The sequence below is a fragment of the Aethalodelphis obliquidens genome, unplaced genomic scaffold, assembly GCF_003676395.1.
Source record: "Aethalodelphis obliquidens isolate GAN/ISIS:26980383/991018 unplaced genomic scaffold, ASM367639v1 scaffold43, whole genome shotgun sequence".
In the NCBI taxonomy this organism is placed as follows: Eukaryota; Metazoa; Chordata; class Mammalia; order Artiodactyla; family Delphinidae; genus Aethalodelphis; species Aethalodelphis obliquidens.
In genome coordinates this window covers 1,037,436-1,056,299 of record NW_020837987.1, presented here as the reverse complement: position 1 = coordinate 1,056,299, position 18,864 = coordinate 1,037,436, and the positions used below count along the sequence as shown (strand labels likewise).

General features: G+C 33.3%; 1 protein-coding gene across 2 annotated transcripts in view; it reads right to left on the bottom strand.

Annotated features, from left to right (window-relative positions):
- Positions 1-4,562: 4,562 nt before the first annotated feature.
- The window catches only part of URI1 (URI1 prefoldin like chaperone), a 69,827-nt gene continuing 55,525 nt past the window's right edge, over positions 4,563-18,864 (bottom strand). For both annotated transcript variants that reach the window (XM_027079285.1, XM_027079286.1), the window contains 5 exons: positions 17,047-17,221; positions 15,397-15,730; positions 13,486-13,628; positions 12,452-12,701; positions 4,563-9,462 (listed from right to left, as the gene is read on the bottom strand). In XM_027079285.1, the coding sequence (XP_026935086.1) occupies positions 9,280-9,462; positions 12,452-12,701; positions 13,486-13,628; positions 15,397-15,730; positions 17,047-17,221 (1,085 nt within the window). In that variant the 3' untranslated portion in view covers positions 4,563-9,279. The remainder of the gene's footprint in view (positions 9,463-12,451; positions 12,702-13,485; positions 13,629-15,396; positions 15,731-17,046; positions 17,222-18,864) is intronic.

Sequence of the window (18,864 nt, the reverse complement as noted above, 5' to 3'; positions counted from 1 at the left end):
GGGAGACATCATTACCAACCCTACAGAAGTTAAATGGGTTATAAGGGAATGCTATGAGCAACATTATGCCAAAAAAATGAGACAACTTACATGAAATGGACAAATTCTTACAAAGCCAGTTACCAAGATGGGCTCAAGAAGAAATAGAAAATCTAAACAGACTTATCACAAGAAACTGAGTAGTAATTACAAATCTTCCCACAAAGAAAAGCCCAGGCTGGATGGTTTCACTGGCAAATTCTATCGAACATTTGAAGAAGAAATAATACAAATCCTTCACAATCTTATTCAGAGGAGGAAAAACACTTCCCATCTCATTCTATGAGAACAATATTATCCTGATACAAAAGCCAAAGACATTATACAAGAACAGAGGACTACAGACCAATATCCCTCATGAATATCTGCCATAACATTAGCAGCAAACCAAATTCAATAACATATAAAAAGGATTATATACAACAAAAGGATTATATAAAGTAGGATTTAGCCCAGGAATGCAGGGTTGGCTTAACATCAGAAAATCAACTAATGTAACACACTGCATTAATAAAGAACAAAATCACACAATTATCTCAATAGATGCAGATATAAACATTTGACAAAATCCAGCCCCATTCATGACAGAAAACTCCAACAAATCCAAGAATAAAAGAAAACTTCCTCAACTTAATAAAATGTATCTATGCAACACCTATCACACTTAATGGTGTAAAACTGAATATCTTCTCCCCAATCAGAAACAACACAAGGATGTCCATTCTTACCACTTCTGTTCAATACTGTACTAGAGATTCAACCTAGTGCAAGCAGTTAAGAAAAAGAATACAGACTGAAAAGAAAGGAGTAAAACTCTCTTCATTAACAGATAACATGATCCTGTGTGTAGCAAATCCTAAGAAACACCAACGCACACATGACAAAAACTAATAATTGAGTTCAGGAAGGTTTCAGGATACAAAGACAACATACAAAAGTCAATTGTATTTCTATATACTAGCAGTGAACAATTTAAAAATGACATTAAGGAAACAGTTCTCTTTACAATAGCATCAAAAATAATGAAATGCTTAGGAATAAATTTAACAAAAGATGTTTAAGACTTGTAATCTGAAAACTACAAAACATTCCTGAGAGAATTAATGAGGATCCAAATAAGTGAAGAAACATTCCATATTCCTGGATTAAAAGACTCAATATTAACATGGTAATTCTCCCACAAACTCATCTATAGATTCAATAAATCCCTAAAAAAATCCCAGTAACATTTACACAGTAGTAGATAAGATGAACCTAAAGTTAACATGGAAATGCGAAGAGACCCAAACAGCCAAAAACATTTTAAAAAGAGAGTAAAATTTGGAGAACTTAACAGCTTACCACAAAGCCACAGTAAATCAAGACCATTTGGTACTGATATGAGGATAAACAAATATATAAAACACAATGGAGAATATACAAAGAAACAACTTCATAATCAACTGATTTTCAAAAAGGGTGTCAAAAAAATTCATTGTAAAAAAGGGCAGTCTTTTCAACAAATGGTTCTGGGACAATTGGGTATCTAATTGAATTTAGACCCTTGCCTCACACCATGCATAAAAATTAACTCAAAATGGATCATAGCCCTAATTATAAGAGCTAAAATTATAAAACTTCTATAAGAAAACATAGGAGAAAAATTCTTGTGATTTGGGGTTAGGCAAAGAATTCTTAGATGCTAAAAAGTACAATCTTTAAAAGAAAAAAATTATCCAAAAATAAACTGGACTTCATCAAAACCAAAGACTTCTGTGCTTTAAAAGATACCATTAAAAAATCAAAAAGTCACAGACTTAGAGAAAATATTTGTAAATCATGTATCCAATAAAGGACTTATATTTAGAAAATGCAAAGAACTCTTACAACTCAATAAGAACCCAATTAAAAATTGAGCAAAAGATTTAACTGTAATCTCTCAAATAAGTTAAGCTTAAATTCACCATCTGACCCAGCAATTCCACTCACAGGTATCAAAAGAAATAAAAACATGTCCACACAAAAACTTGTATATGAATGTTCATAGCACCGTTATTCACAACAGCCAGAGAAATGAACAATCCAGGAGTTCATCAACTACGAATGAATAAATAAATGTGGTATATCCATACAACAGAATACTATGCAGTAAAAAGAAAGAACAATCTATTGTTGCATAATAAAACATGGATGTAGCTCAAAAACCTTAACGCTAATTGAAAGATAGATGCTAAAGACTATATATGCATGATTCCATTTAAATTAACTGTCCAAAAAAGGTAAATCTGTACAGAGAAATCAAATTAGTGGTTACCTGACGCTGGGGATATGAAAGGGAACTGACCCTAAATGGGAAAAAAGGGATCTTTTTAGCATGATGGAAATGTTCTAAAACTGGGTTTAGTGAGTTAGTGGCACAACTTGAAATCTTCTAAAACCCATCAAATTGCACACTTAAAAAAGGATGTTATGCAGGCACATGAAAAGATGTTCAACATCACTAATCATCAGGGAAACGCAAATTAAAACCACGAGATATCACCTCACATCTGTCAGAATGGCTATCATCAAAAAGAACACAAATAAACAATGGTGAAGATGTGGAGAAAAGGAAACCTTCCCACACTGTTGGTGGGATGTACATTAGTGCAGCCACTGTGGAAAACAGTATGAAGGTTTCTCAAAAAACTAAAAACAGAACTACCATATGACTCAGCAGTTTCATTCCTGGGTATATATCTGAAAAAAACAAAAACACTAACTTGAAAAATACATGCACCCCAATGTTCATAGCAGCATTATGTACAATTTCCAAGATATGGAAGCAACTTAAATGTCCATCAACAGGTGAATGGGTAAAGATGTGGTGTGTGTGTACGTATATACACACATACATGCAAAGGAATACTATTAAGCCATAAAAAAGAAGAATGTAATTTTGCCATTTGCAACAACATGGATGGACTTCAAGGGTATTGTGCTATGTGAAATAAATCAGACAGAGAAAGATAAATACTGTAATGATACCACTTATATGTGGAATCTTAAAAACACAACAAACTAGTAAATATAAAAAAGCAGCAGACTCAACGGATATTGAGAACAAATTAGTGGTTACCAGTGGGGAGAAGAAAGGGGGGAGGAGCAATACAAGGGTAGCAGATTAAGAGGTACAAACCATTATGTATAAAAAAAGCTACAAGAATATATTGTACAACAGGGAATATAGCCAATGTTCTAGAATAACTACAAGTGTAGGATAACCTTTAAAAATTGTGAATCACTACCTTATACACCTGTAGCTTATATAATATTATACATCAACTATACTTCAATTTTAAAAAAAGAAAACCAAAAGGATGTTATGGCATACAAACTATTCCTCAGTAAAACTGTTCAAAAAAACTGGAACCAAAGTACCACAAACACTAAAGTGATCACAACACTGTCTGGAAAGAGGGTAGCTATAATATAAAAGTGCACATTTTTTGTTTTGTTTTGTTTTGCGGTACGCGGGCCTCTCACTGTTGTGGCCTCTCCCGTTGCGGAGCACAGGCTCCGGACGCGCAGGCTCAGTGGCCATGGCTCACGGGCCCAGCTGCTCCACGGCTTGTGGAATCTTCCTGGACCGGGGCACGAACCCGTGTCCCCTGCATCGGCAGGCGGACTCTCAACCACTGCGCCACCAGGGAAGCCCGAACTAGCTATATTTTTATACAAAATACTTCAAGGCAAAAAAAAACCCGAAACTGTCACTAGGGGTAAAGAGAGTCACTATGAGGCCTCTGTATTATGAACATACTATTCTATACTATTATAGAACAGAACAGTGTATTACATATCTGTGTATTATATATAATGATGTCTAAGTTTACTTAAAAATGAGTTTTTCAATGAAATACTGTTACACTATTTCTACTTTTACTAATCTCCATCTGCACATTCCTTTTATGCACATGGCCAAATCATCAAAACTTCACCTCCATTCCACCAAGTCAAAATGAATTCTCTTAATGTGTAAAGTTTAAGAAACAAAGCAGTTTTCTAACTCATATTTTTTAAAAGGTGACCTCATTGCGAATAAGCAAGACTATACAGATATACAGATCACACATTTCCTTACTAGTTATGTGCTCCTGTTTCGAGGGCAATTTAAACATTAAAAAAAAAAAAAAAAGTGTGAAGACTGATGATTCTGGAGCAAGGCTGCCTGGGTTTTTAACCCCAATTCCACCATTTAATAGTTGTGTAGCTTAAAACATTGCTTAATCAGAGTTAGTTTCCTTATCTCTAAAATGCGGGAAAGGGATTGAAAAATAGTGCCTACCTCGCTGGATTGCTTTATTAAATGAAATAATCCACATAAAGTATATAGAAAATGCTTGACACAAAGTAAGTGATCAAAAATATTGATTCTTTATGATTCATTGTTATTAACGAAACTGCAAAAACTTCATATCCTAAATGATGTTCCTTTAAAATGAAATTTAAATAACTGAAAAAGCATTTTAAAATGTAAAAACTGAACAATATCGACCAATGGATTAAACATAAAACCATAAATATTTATTGTAGTTGAGCAATTCATTTAACAGGCATTTAATCGAGAGCCTATATGCCACTCACCAAAAGGATACACAGAAAAAGATTAGCATCCTTGAAAAGCTATTTCTTATGGAGGAGAAAAATAAATCTAATAGAATGAGGTATCTGTATTTTATAAAATTGGAAATTATTCCGATTTATGGAAAACTCTTATAAATCACTTGCATGACCCATTTCCCCCCCCCCAAATAAAAATATAGCAAAATGAGTATAATCACTATAAACACTTTAAGTCCATTTAGGACACTATAGTGTCCCAAAGTTATTATCAAGGAATCATCAATAAAATGTAGATATGCAAGCAAATGTGTTAAAACCACATCCTTGATAAGAAAACAAATACTGTTAAAAACAGACTTTATCATGTATAAAAGAAATCATACAGTAAAGATAGCCCATTAATCCTACTTCTAGGAATCTACCCGGAAGATACTTCCAATGACACAAAAATACATACACATCAAAGTTACTCATTGCATCATTTGTAATTGCAAAATTACTCAGAAACCTAAATGTCCATACACAGCAAAGTGGCTGGATACACTATGCTACATCTACACAAAAAACGTGGTATACCTCTGTTAAAAAAAAAGGGGGAAGCTCTCTGTAAACAGGCATAGAGTGATTACCAGGGCATACTATTAAACACATTAAAGTGGAAGGGAGAAGTTACATATGTTATCCTTCATGTAAGAAAGAAAAAAAAGAAAATATATGTGTATCTATTTGTGCGAAAGAAATACAAAAAGGTTAAACCAGAAAATAGATTGGTTACTAACAATGGGTAGATGAGGAAGTGACAGAAAGACGACAGAAATGAGAATGGGCAGCAGGAATGAGGGAGGAGTGTTTATCTTCTGCTTATCTTTTTACATAGCTGTGACTCTTAGAACCACATTAATGTTTCATATACCCTTCACACACACCCCAAATAAACCATTAAACCCAGCCACAATGTGGAGAGAATCCAATGGAGCACAAACACTAACAAATGAACCTAACTCTATTATAAATGAATAACAATCACAATGAAGGAGTGGGAAAGAAAAAGAACTTTTGATTGATAAAGCTGAAGGAAAAAAAGAACTGAACATAAATAGTGCAATATACTTAATAAATGTGTCTCTCCGGGGGGTTAGGATTAGCACTCTAAAACTACTTCTGTGTGTCAACAGCTGACCTTTGAACAACATGGGTGTGAAATGTGCCTGTCCACTTATATGTGGGTATTTTTTTTTACTAGATATGTACTACAGTACTATATGATGCACGGATACAGAACCATGGATACAGAGGGACAGCTGTAAAGTTATATGCCAACTTTCAACTGTGAGGAGAGTCAGTGCCCCAACCTCAGAGCTGCTCAAGGGTCAACTGCACTAGATATTTTAAAAATAAGTAAATACATTGTATACAATAAGAGCCACATTTCTCACTATTGAAGAAAGATGTCATAAATAAGGAAAAACTGAAACGAATCCTGTGGTGTTAGATTAGAATCAAGTATCAGTGTACACTTCCATTTTTTAATGTACATAAGCAAACAAATATACATAGATATGTGCATCAGTTAGTATACATAATTTCCTAGCCCTACCTACTAAAAGGGCCTAGAAGCAATGACACCAAAATGGCAATACACACACCTACATGAGAAGATGTTGGTTTTTAAACACCATTCTCCATTTAAAGGATCAAGGGCTCCTTGGAGAAGTGGTTACTGGTTCCAAGCCTGGAGCGGGAAAAATATAAGATACACCTATAACATTTTATGGTGTCAGAAAGAAGTGTTCAAAAAAGACGAAGACTTGTTGAAAGAATTCAGGAGCCAACTCAAAGGAGTTCCTAAACGTCAAAGGTAGAACAATTTGAATAAACAAAATAATGATAATTGGATTTTGACCCACAGGATATCCAAGTCCGTACAGATACAAATTAATAAACAGGGGGCAGGCGTGGTGGGAGGGTAATGACACAGATTTTCATTACAAAAGAGTCCAAGAAATAAATGTAGAAAGAAAGGGCAAAACAGAAAATCACTATTAGGCAAATACCACAGTAATAACTGTTGCAGACAAGATCCACAAATGAATGCAAAAATTAGCGGGCTTGAGGAGAAAAAGAAATCTGTAAATTGCAAAGTATCTCCTCCAAGATATTTAATTAACTACAAAGAAAAAGACAGTAACTTTACAGTGGAGAAACCTGGCAGACATCCCCTTAACCAAGTGATCAAGGTTAAAGTGATGCAGGGCGCGAAATTAAGGACCTCCTGAAATGACTCACTAGAACGCATCTCTGATCTGAACCTCTTGATATTATCTATTTCTGTGGTAGTCTTGCCAAAAATGCAAAACCTCATTCTAATCATGTGAGTGTACTGGACAAACCCAAATTGAGGAACATCATACAAAATACCTGACCAGTACTCTTCAAAAATACCAAAGTCATGAAAGATAAGGAAAAACTGAAGAACTGCCAGTGATTGGAGAAGACTAAGGAGCAATAACAAATAAATGCAAAGTGGGATCCTATATAGGATCTTGGAACAGAAAAGAACGCCTAGTAGAAAGTTGGTGAAATTCAAATAAGATCTATAGATTAGTTAATAGCATTGCACCAAAGTGAATTTCCTGGTTTTAATAATTGTGTTATGTTCATACAAGATGTTATAATTTTAGGAGAAGCTGGATGAGGGGATATATGGGAACTCTATTTTTTGCAATTTTTCTGTAGGTCTAAAATTAGTTCAAAATTAAAAGTTAAAAGAAATTCAGTCTGTTCTGTTTACAATTTAAAAGAGAACACTTAAGACCAACTTCATTTTATCATGTTGAATACTGAATTTAATATGAAAAATAAAGCTATAAGGTTAAGTTACAATTTGAAACTTTGTTTTAAGACTGAAGCTATGAAGTGGGGCAACACTACTTCATTTGGTCTTCAGCAGAAAATCTAATACTTCTTTGTTCCTACTACCATCTTGTTCCATGAGGGAACATCTTATTTGCAAGAAGAAACATAAACTACATAAACAACAACAGGCTCAAGATGAAGTTGAAGAACATGAGAAATTATTTAATGACAATACTCTTGAAATTATATGTCTGTAAAGAACACCAGAATAATCCCACAGTGAAGTTTGTTTCTGGGGGAAAATCTAACACAGAAAGGCTCACTTGACAAGCAGTTGGAGTTGGGGGCTCCTTTGTGTGTATGTGATTGTACTCTTGGTTGTTTTCTTTTTTGTGGGGGATTGGCTGAGAGAAAAAGTTTTTAACTAAAAATACATGCACAGTTGATCAAAATTTGCTAAAGAACAAATCTTCTACATTTTTAGGCAATCTTTTAAAATCAGTCCTCTGTTCTGATCTGAATTATCCATTAACTTGTGGGGATTCAGGCTCACCCCCTTATTATTAAAATACATATTCATAAAACTTTTACAGTTGTGCTGTTCTAGTTACAGATAGGTTCTACTTTTCTAGGACATAATTTCACTTTGTTTAAGCAAGAATTCATTAAAGAAGCTATAAATAACCTTTAAATATTTAGCCATGAACAGAGGAGGGTGGACTGGCCTTGATGGCTTATTTTAGTACTAATGCAGAATGCTTTTTAAAAGCTACATTTTAGCATGCATCAAGCTAATGATTAACACTTGCAGTGTAATTTTCAATGTTAGGATAAATTTCTCTTTATTTTAAGGAGTTCTACCAAAAGTAAATATGTTTTTCAATCATTTACTACTAGGAAAGTAACCGTTAAGAACGAAAATGTCTGGGAGATTAAAACATACAATTTCTTATTTTAAAATTTTATTTATTTATCTATTTACTTATTTTTATCATCTAGACAACCTTTCCTTCTCTCCCAAAATATAATGCCAGTTAAAACTGCACACACTAGGGAAGAACTGCCTATGGAACTATAAGAATTCAAGGATCCGTTGTGTGGTGCATGTAACATATATATGAATCAAAGACTTTTCTATATTTGATTCTGAATCATAAAGTTCACAACATTTTAGAGACCAAGTTTCATAAAATTTTTACTTAAAAAAAATTTACAAAATACCATTATTCCAATCAAAGAAACTTTCCCTTGGGTACATGCAGCTTTCTGTCTTAGAGATTACAGAATGACAGTCAAAGAGGGAGAGATTTTTTAAATAGCCACTTAGCTGCAAAACCTACAAGAAGTAGATTTTTTTAAAGTGCCTTTAAAATGCTAAAGCAAGTAATATAATTGTTGAATCTACTTGAAATTTTAAAAGTTTCTTTAAAATGGTCCATATGGTATGCACAATATCACAGCTGGTACAAAACTGCCAGTATTTAGTTCAAAACACAAAAACAATGCATATGAACAGTATTCTTTGAAAAATAATTCAAAATGCTGCCACTACTTCATAAGGCAAACTTAAACAAGAGTGCTGACAGTATTCAGAGAATTAACGAAACAAGCTGAATATTAAAGTATTTAAATATTTACTTTGATTTCTTTTTAACACCACTGATAACAGTAAGAGAACTTGCTGTCAAATTAACTCAGGATGGCTTATTTCAAATTACATGTAACATATTTTGCTATATTTATTCTAAACAATTGCAAAACTAGGTTTTAGGATGTAAACTCCCATTTGCTAGGCAGGCCCTAGTTTTTCTGCTGCAATCTGGCAGCTTTGAACTTTGAAACCCTCTTTGTAGTTCCTTCTGATACTTCTGACAGAACTTCTTTTCGTTCTGGAATGGTGGGTAGCACAGGATGAGCCATGGCTGGGTGTGGTGTTAAGGAAGGTGACAAAAATTCTTTTTCTATTACAGTTCCAGAAAAAGCCTGGAAGACAAAAGTGAGATTATGATAATAAAATGCAAATAAGGTGCCCACAAAATCTTTATCCTGTACTTGCCAATTAGACATTTCTTTTCATTAAGAGTAAATTCATAAGATTTTTTTGATAGAACTATAACATCAAAATACAAATTGCTCATAGAAATCAAGTACCATTAAAATATATCTTAATTACACCACCAAATATAAGTAGATTTTTTAATAGTACACATGCAAGAAAACAAAAATGTAAAAAACATGTTCACATGGGATTTTTTAAAAATGGGTAAATAAAAGGTCCTCAACTTTCATACACTCCATTTATATCCAGACCATGCTGTGAAAAATAATGTATTAAAATTAAGAATTCTATTAGGGTGTCAAACATCAGCTGATGAATGAGCTATCCTATGGTGGCCATGCTGCCTGTGAGCCAAGAGCTTAGTTTCAGCAGCAGTGACATCTCTTGGGTGGTGTTCATTCATGCAATTATTTGAGTATTTTATTGTATCTTGCCTCATTTTTATTTGAGATCAGTGGAAACTGAAAATTGAAAGTGCTGGTGCTAGTGGAAATAAGTATCAGTCTCAAATTTTCATACAATTAATTCAATGAGAGAAATCAAGGCACCACAAAAAATCATTCTTTAATTTCAACCAGATGTTTGCTGGACTTAATTTTGGTCAACTGTATGCAATGTACGTACGTAATGTATACAAATTGATGGAAATAAAAACAAAGATATGCCTTTCTATGTCTTTTTATGTACAGATCTATCAAAATCAAGAAGTTATGATTTTTCCCCCAAGATCTCTAGTATTTGAAACCCCCTCACTTTCTTCTTCTAAAGACTCTTTACGTACAAATTAAAATTTGACATGTAAACCTCCATGTATATTTAGCTTGACTTTGTCTACCAAGTGTACAAAATGACAATGTATCACCTGAATAGTTTAAAAAGCCAACCTCCACCAACTTGCCCCACCAAAGAAACAAAAACCAAAAATGCCCTGACCCTCCCACAGTACTTTGAGACCTTGGGTGGAGTCCAACTCTTAAAAGAAATTCAAAGTTTACTTTTCTAAAAACTCTATTTTGTCACAATGAGCACAGAGCCTTCTTATTATACTAAATTTTGAAAAAGAGAATATTTTAACATTTAAAGATATCAAAAAAGATATCTTTCAAAGTACTTGCCATAATCCCATGAACTATTTATTTTGATGTTAAAAAATTTATAGCATCTAGGTGCTAACTGTAACAGTTCAATACAAAATGCAAAGCTATTAAATACGATGAAATGAAAATAAGTTCCAGACTTGAGCTCTAGCTCTACCACAATATATTAAGTCCTTACAAAAACCTAATTTTCAGATACTTAAAAACAGCAAAGGTCTACCACCTGTTTTTCTAACAGTAGGGAAGACTATTAAATAAGTTAAGATACTCTCCAGGTCAACTGAAATCATTATATTGGGAGAAGGGAAGGAGAATATTCTAATCATACATACTGCTCCTAATTACCAATGACCCCTCCATCCCCAGTTACCATTTAGTACAATCAGTACCACTTACGGACTATTTAGCAAAAGCAACAGAAGCTCTACATATGTTTATTCATTTATAAAGATATATATTTTTATATGTATTTGACTTATACTCAAATGGGTATATCAGTTTGATATGGTATGAGTTCCCCAGTCTTCCTAAATACTTCTTAAATTAAAAATCTAAAATACCCACCAAACATAAGAGTAAAAAAAATATCAAGTCTGGGTATAATGGAAAGCATAACATTTCCATTTTGGTATCTCCCAATACCCCTCCTTTCTCCACACACAAAACTATGTGCAACATGGTTGGTAAGAGTATATGTGTGTGCACTCATTTTTCTGAGGAGAGGATCTCCAGCTCTCACTAGATTGTAAAATGGTTCCACAATTCCAAAGAGTTAAAAATTTCACTGGCACGAGCCAAAACACAGAAGGACTATAGGTAATTATCTGTCATGTATATATTTTTTCTTTAACTCAACCAAAGCATTTAAAAGAGAAAAGTACAATCTGCTACTTGAACTAGCATAAAATGACTATAAGTCTGATCTAGTGGAATTTATTTAAAATAAGCTGCTAAATAATTTTCTAGACATGGGACTTCCCTGGCAGTCCAGTGGTTATGACTCCATGCTTCCACTGCATGGGGCACGGGTTCGAACCCTGGTTGAGTAACTAAGATTCCACAGGCTGTGTGGTGCAGCCAAAAAAAAAAAAAAAAAAAATTCTAGCCAAAAATGAAATACATATGCTAATTAAGATACTTTAAAATTCCTATTTCACAGAAATAGAACTTCAAGAGTGGTAATACTTTCATTTTGAACTACTTTATTATAATACCTATATTGTGCTTGCTAGTGACTATTAATTTTTTTATAAGTTATTAATTATCAAAAAAGTACTGGGCTTCCCTGGTGGCGCAGTGGTTGAGGGTCTGTCTGCCGATGCAGGGGACACGGGTTCGTGCCCCGGTCTGGGAAGATCCCACATGCCGCGGAGCGGCTGGGCCCGTGAGTCATGGCCGCTGAGCCTGCGCGTCCGGAGCCTGTGCTCCGCAACGGGAGAGGCCACAACAGTGAGAGGCCCGTGTACCGGAAAAAAAAAAAAAGTACAAGCCTAGAATTAATTAATTATGATCTATGACTTTTGAGACTAAATATATGTATGAACTAAAGAAGCTACAAGATAAACAATGCCATTACTCTGTCGATTAACTTCAATAAATAACTATATAAAATAATTTAAGAACAATAAGATTAATGATTTCCAGACCATACCTGGAAGATACAGCAGCTACAATTTTTAAAAAATCTTTTCAACTCCAAAATGGGGAAAATGAATTGCATACCCCTTTGAAATGGAGCTACCACCACCACCTTTTTAACTCACAAGAATTGGTCAAAGATACTATATAAAATAAAGAGTTAAAGATACACACATACCTCAGGTGTTACTGATAAAGGAAAAAGTTTCTTTTGATGATTTTCTTGTTGTTCCTCGTCCAAAATGCTCTCATTAGCATCACTACAAGTGGCCTCTTCACAGCTAATGCTCCTCAAGACTCCCCGTCTATCATCAAAGTCAGCAGCACTGCTTTCACTGGTATCACTGCAAACACTGTTCTCTCTACTGCGAGACTTCAGGATGGACTTACGAGGGACATATTCTCCATTCACGATATCAACAAAGACTCTATAATATCAAAAAAATATGCTCTTTAGTTAACTCATAAAACTGAGAATAAATTTACAAGGATTTTAAAAAATCTTTTCTAGAAATCAATCTGAAATGTTTTATTCAAACTTATATCCAAAATTTTCACCATCACAATAGTTTTGTAGCCTCGAATGACATATTTACATTACTTTTATTATTGTTTGGCCTAATAAAATACAGCCGTTTATTTATACACATGTTCTGGGTGACAACAGCGTGATTTGCCAAAATTCTACATATATTTTAGACCTGCTCAGAAGTCACTTAGCAATTTTCACTATTTTACAAATAAGCGTCATGAAAACAGTAGGTATTTTCAAATGACAGCTTTCTCAACAATACAACAAAAAATTGGAATAGCATACTTAACTTCAACTCTGTGGAAAGGTAAAGCACGTGCCAAGCACTGTCATAGCTGTGATAGGAAAAGTGCTGCCCCAGCATACTAGAAACACAAACTTTCATTCTAAAGTTAACATACAACATTTTTTTACTAGATTGGGAATGTTTTAAAAGCACTGGCAAAGAGGGGCAAAAGCAAAAAACCAAGCAACCTTCCAATTGCTTTGAACTGAGAAGCTGTGGTGGGGGCTCAGCAGCTCCTGTGAGAGCCTTTAAAACACTAAGCTAACTCTATCAGAATACCTCACTTTTCAGTGAGAGCCTTCTGTGTTACAAGCAACCTTTTCCTGTATACACTCAGCTGCAAAAAATGAGAAGGGAAGAGCAGGCTGTTCTGCTATCTGTGAATACCACTCACCTGTAAATGTCAGCAGGAGTCCTGATCATAGGCAGCTCTTGGGGAGAATGACCACTGCCAGAGCTGTTCTTTCGCTTACGTTTGGCTTCTTCTTTCTTTTCACTGAATTTTAAAGTGGTATTTTTTCCAGTATTTATTCGTACCTAAAAATTTCACAGCAAAAAATTATGATCCTTTTGAGAAATCAAGGCCAAAACTAAAACCAATAAACTCTACAATTAAAGAAATAATAGTAATAGAGGCAGTTTACATTTTTTGACACAAATGATGTGCATTATCAGCTAAGGCTAACAAGTTCTTATACTTCTACAGTATTAAATTATACCTTAAGTGACCAATTCTAGTCATCAGTGACTTTATTATCATACAGAAAGCAAAATACATACAAACTAAATGCTAGATTATTATAAGCTTTCACATCACCCATTACTTTGATATAAGTTTTTGGCTTAAATCATGCATTTCAAAATAAACAGCACAATTAACCAAAACAAATATTCAGTAAGAATATAAAACTTAAGTCATAAAAACAATATTGGATAATGCTTAACTATTTAGAATTTTTAAAATACCTCTAATTTTTAAAAATTTAAGGACCAGAAAAATAAAGATCAACCCTGTTCAGGATTAATACATTATTCTTCTATCCCTACTCGGCATTTACACCATCTTTCCATATTAATGACTGCTAGTCCCCATAACATTCCTGCAAATATTATTTATTCTTCCTGTTTTATCTAAATGAAAACTAATTTAAAGCCTGAAAAGAGAATCACAAAACAAACTTTTTTCCTGGCTAATAGGTCAATTTTTTCCAAAGAATTCCAAGATGCTCCTTTTAGTTTGAAGTATTAGAATATATATTTTAAAACACCATATAAGTATTTCACTTCACATTAGAGCAGGGAAATCTTGACCTAAGAAATAGCAAATATGTCTTAAACACGTTTGATTAAATAATAATCTCAGGCATTTAAGACTGCTACCACAGACCCTTACCTCTGATACAGGCAAACCCTGCAAGGGTGCCCTGTTGTGGTAAAAAAAAACAAAAAAGCACCAAACTGAGAAAAAGGAGTCCCTGTTTTATTACTAACTAGCTCTATGGTCTTCTAGGCCCTAAGTTTCCTTGAGAAAGACAAATTAGAAAGATGAAATTCCCAGTAGCTCCTTAAAGCAGTATTATGAGGCCAAGAGAACAAAGGAATGAGTTTAAGGTCCTTCCTTCAGTGAGATCCAACCTGCTTTGATCTGGGATTTTAAAACTGGGTATTCTACAGTAAGTATGGCGGGAACAAAAAGTCTTTTGATACTAAGAAAACTTAAAAACCTGTATTAGAAGACCTCTCTGTAGTAACCTCCAGCTCTAAAATATCAAAATTCTAAAATCATGATTACCACCCAGAGATGTTTATATTTAATTTGTGAGAAATGGAACTAATTTTTACTTCTTTCTAAATCTTTCCTTTTTGCTCATGATGCTCCTATTCATTTTATGCTCACATAGAAACAACCTGATATAATTAAAAATTTAACTAATGCAAGTCACTTTCATCTTAAATACACCAAAATGCCCAAATTAACTCTAGAATTCTTAAGAAAGCTTTCTGAATGAAGGACAGGTAGAGTTACAGTAGTTGTCACTCAAACTGATCTCCTTCCAGACCCCCAAATTTCAAATTCTATTGTGGCTTCAGAGAACAACAGACCAATACCAGCTAACTATCTAGACTTTTATTTTCCTTTTTCTTTTTAGATAAATTGGTCAGAGCAAGAGGCAAAAGATGGCTTTCTTGTTTGGCACTATCAACAATATTAATCCCTGTTAATATTGCTCTTTTAAAGAATACCGCAGATGATCTCTAATATTCAAATTATATGAAAAATTAGTAAAGTTAAAAGTATACAAACCCTCTTAGGTTCGACAGTATGAGAAAAATATATTGTTGGTATAGAATTATCTTCAGCCCCTAAGGTATCATGGTCATTTTCATTATCACCACCATCATCATCATCTTCTTCTTCATCTTCATTATTGTGATAAGAATTTGAACCATTAATTGAACAGTTCCATTGACTATTCACTTGACCATTGAACAGTTCTGAATTTGCAACATTCTGATAACAATTGCTGGGAGTGAGAGAGTCCATTACTTGATTCATCATATTCACATTTATGTTCTGATCTTCCTTTTCCTCTTCAGAGGACGTATCTTCTCCATTTGCAATCAAAGTATCAGGCTTACTAGAAAAAGAAAATTAACAAGATCAAACAAACACACTAGAATTTTACATATTCTAATTTGCACTTAAGTTCAAAGGGTAAAAACTAAGGTTTTGCATAAAGTATTTTTAAACTAGATTTCTAGGCTAATAAAATGTTTGAAATGAATTAATAAATAATAGTTTCTATGCTAATTCTATATGTTGTAGTTATTCAAACAAAAGTAGAATACAGTAGATTTTTTTTTATCTTTGCAAGGAGGATATTGGCCATATACAATAAAATACCATACAAATACAATCATAAATTTGTAAGAAATCATAGAGAATATGTTATCTTTATTTAAAGACCAGAAACTACAACCACAGAACTATAACATATTTCTTTCTCTTTCTATAATCAAAATATTTTATAAGCCTGTATTATTGTAATTTTAAAAAATAAAAGATTTCTACATATGTGCATGATTTATACACATATACTTCTCATGCTTGCTTCATTCTACAAAGGATTTGAGGACCTTATAAAAATAACAAAACCCAAAATGCAACAAACTGAAATAACATCATGCAAAAGTAGAAAAAGAATCGTGACCAAGAAAATCATAAGATTAAAAACTGATTTACAAAAATTAAACAGTACCAGTTAATCAAAAAGACCTAAGTATAGGTGAAATATGGTAGTGAAAAAAATATCCTTTGTGTTTCAAGTCTTATTTTTCACAGTAACTAATTCTGCATATCATTTAAGCAAAATAATATAGGAAATTCTATAGTAACAGTTTTCATTGAGCACTCTGATAATTCTGAGTGAGTGCTAATATGTATTTCAAATGGCAATTTGGTAAAGTTTTTCATATCTATAACTACTTGACCAGATTACAAATTACCTGCTCAATAAGCAGAAAAGTTTGCAAAGGAAAGCAAGGATATTTTACAGCAACAAACTTAAACTGAATGCACGTATTTTTTTTTAACAAGTCATTCAAACATACAGCATTATCTTGAGTACAGTATAAAAACAACTCATTTAAAATATAATATATAAAGCATCCATAATTATTTAAAGTGAAGTATCTGGTATACCTTACTTTATTATACAAAATAGGGCTGAAACCTTATAATAAAAAATAGGAATATTGATTTTGTGCATTTCTGTACACACACATGCACTGGCATGTGCATGAACACATGGCCTTAAAAGAAAATATTCTAGAGAATATTTATTTTAGGGTGGTAGGGTTATTGATACTTTAGTATAGCATGCTTTTCTGTATTTTCTTCAATCAGCACATATTTTATAAGGAAATGTGTGTAAGGAACTTTGTCATTAGGTACCTATCAATATCAATTTCACCCAGCAATTCTTCTTGTCTCTCTAATTCTTCAAGTCGATCCCACAGCTCCTTATCAGCAAGCAGATCCTTGGATTTTAGATCATTTGAGAATTCTGCTTCAAAAATACCTGAAGTTTTTGGTTTGGAGTGAGGTTTATGAGCAATTCGGTGTTTTGCTATTTAAAAAAAAAAAAAAAAAAAGGCTGTTTATTAAAAGCCAATTTTTAAAAAGCGCAAACCTAGACTTAATATGATTTCCTCTTGGGGTGAGGGGTTGTTGAGAAAGAGGGGGGCATGATTTTTAAGCCAAACAGTAGACCTCCAAGGATGTATGTCTCCTTAGAATCTTGCTACTTAAGAGTGTAGTCCAAGGACCAGCAGTACTGGCATCCCTGGAGAACATTTCAGAAGTATAGACTCTCAGGGCCTTCCCAGACCTGCTGAATCAGAATTTGTATTTTAACAAGAGCCCCAGAGGATTCACAAGCATATTAAAGACTGTGAAGAGCTGCTTGAAAGCTTCAAAAATGCATAAGCAGAAATGGTCACAATGCACTCTAGCTATAATGTAAAATTCAACACAAGTAATACCCATCTTCCATCCTTACTCAAGAGAATTTAGTTACTAAAGTAACACATAAAAGCCTTGTCACAGGATACTTTCAACTCTAAGGCACTGCCAGACAGGAATACCCTAGGAGAAATCTATGGAGCCTAATCCTTGAAAAATTCTACTATAATTTTATATATGAATATTTCTACTTTTTAAATTGCTTTATCTTATTTATAATCCTCATGTGAGGCAGGAGATGGATAAAATCTGAACTCAAACCTATCAGCTTTTCACTTGAAAAAAATAATTTTTTTTATAAAGCAAATTAAAGCTTTAAAGACGGCAACGGGAGAAGTCTACAATGCCGTTACGAGATATGGTACTAACAGATGACCTCCATCATATATTCAAATTTACAGAATTGTTTTCTAAATCTGAAAATATCAAAATTACATTTCATACCCTATTCTCTATAACTATTATTGATAAAACAGTATTAAGTTTTATGCTTCAGACTTATAAAATACATAAATCTTTCAATGGTCACCACAAACAAAAATCGTAACTTGTCTTTCAGCTCTTTAACTTTAATATCTGTCTCCTTTATTTCACCTTCCAAAGCCACAAGCTATAACTTGTCATGCCATGCCAGTATATAGTATGGCTAGAATATAGCTTCTAAAATCACCTCTATTTCAACTAACAAGTTCTCTTCAGAGTTAATTACTAAAATACGAACTTTAATAATCAAAATAAATGTTAAAAGTTTTCTATAGTAGCAAATTATAAACCATTTCTGTAATACTCTAAAAATTTTCACTACTGTAACACTTTAAAGCACACTAGAAAACCACTGCCTTTATAGAAGTAAACCCAAACACACACCCAATCCTTGGCAAGTGAAAGCTATTAAATGAACCTGGAAACAACCTGTGTATGGAAGGCCCCTGTAGCCAACATAAAATGAATGGCTAACATATGCTTAGATTATATTCACTCTTTCTTCCAAAAACATCTAAAGCTACAATTTTAGAAGGAGAAAAATAAGCAAAAGATATATTATGATTTTGACCAAGGTCAAAGATCAAATTAGGAACAGATCCAAGAATACACATCTGAGTTTTAGATGTTTGGAGCATTAAATAACTTTGAAGAAGCCATGTAAACTCACCACTTAAATAGATTGGTCAGAAATCAAGTTTTTCATCAAAAAGTTATCCATTAATGTGTTCTATTAAAAATATATTTAAATATGAAAATTTTACA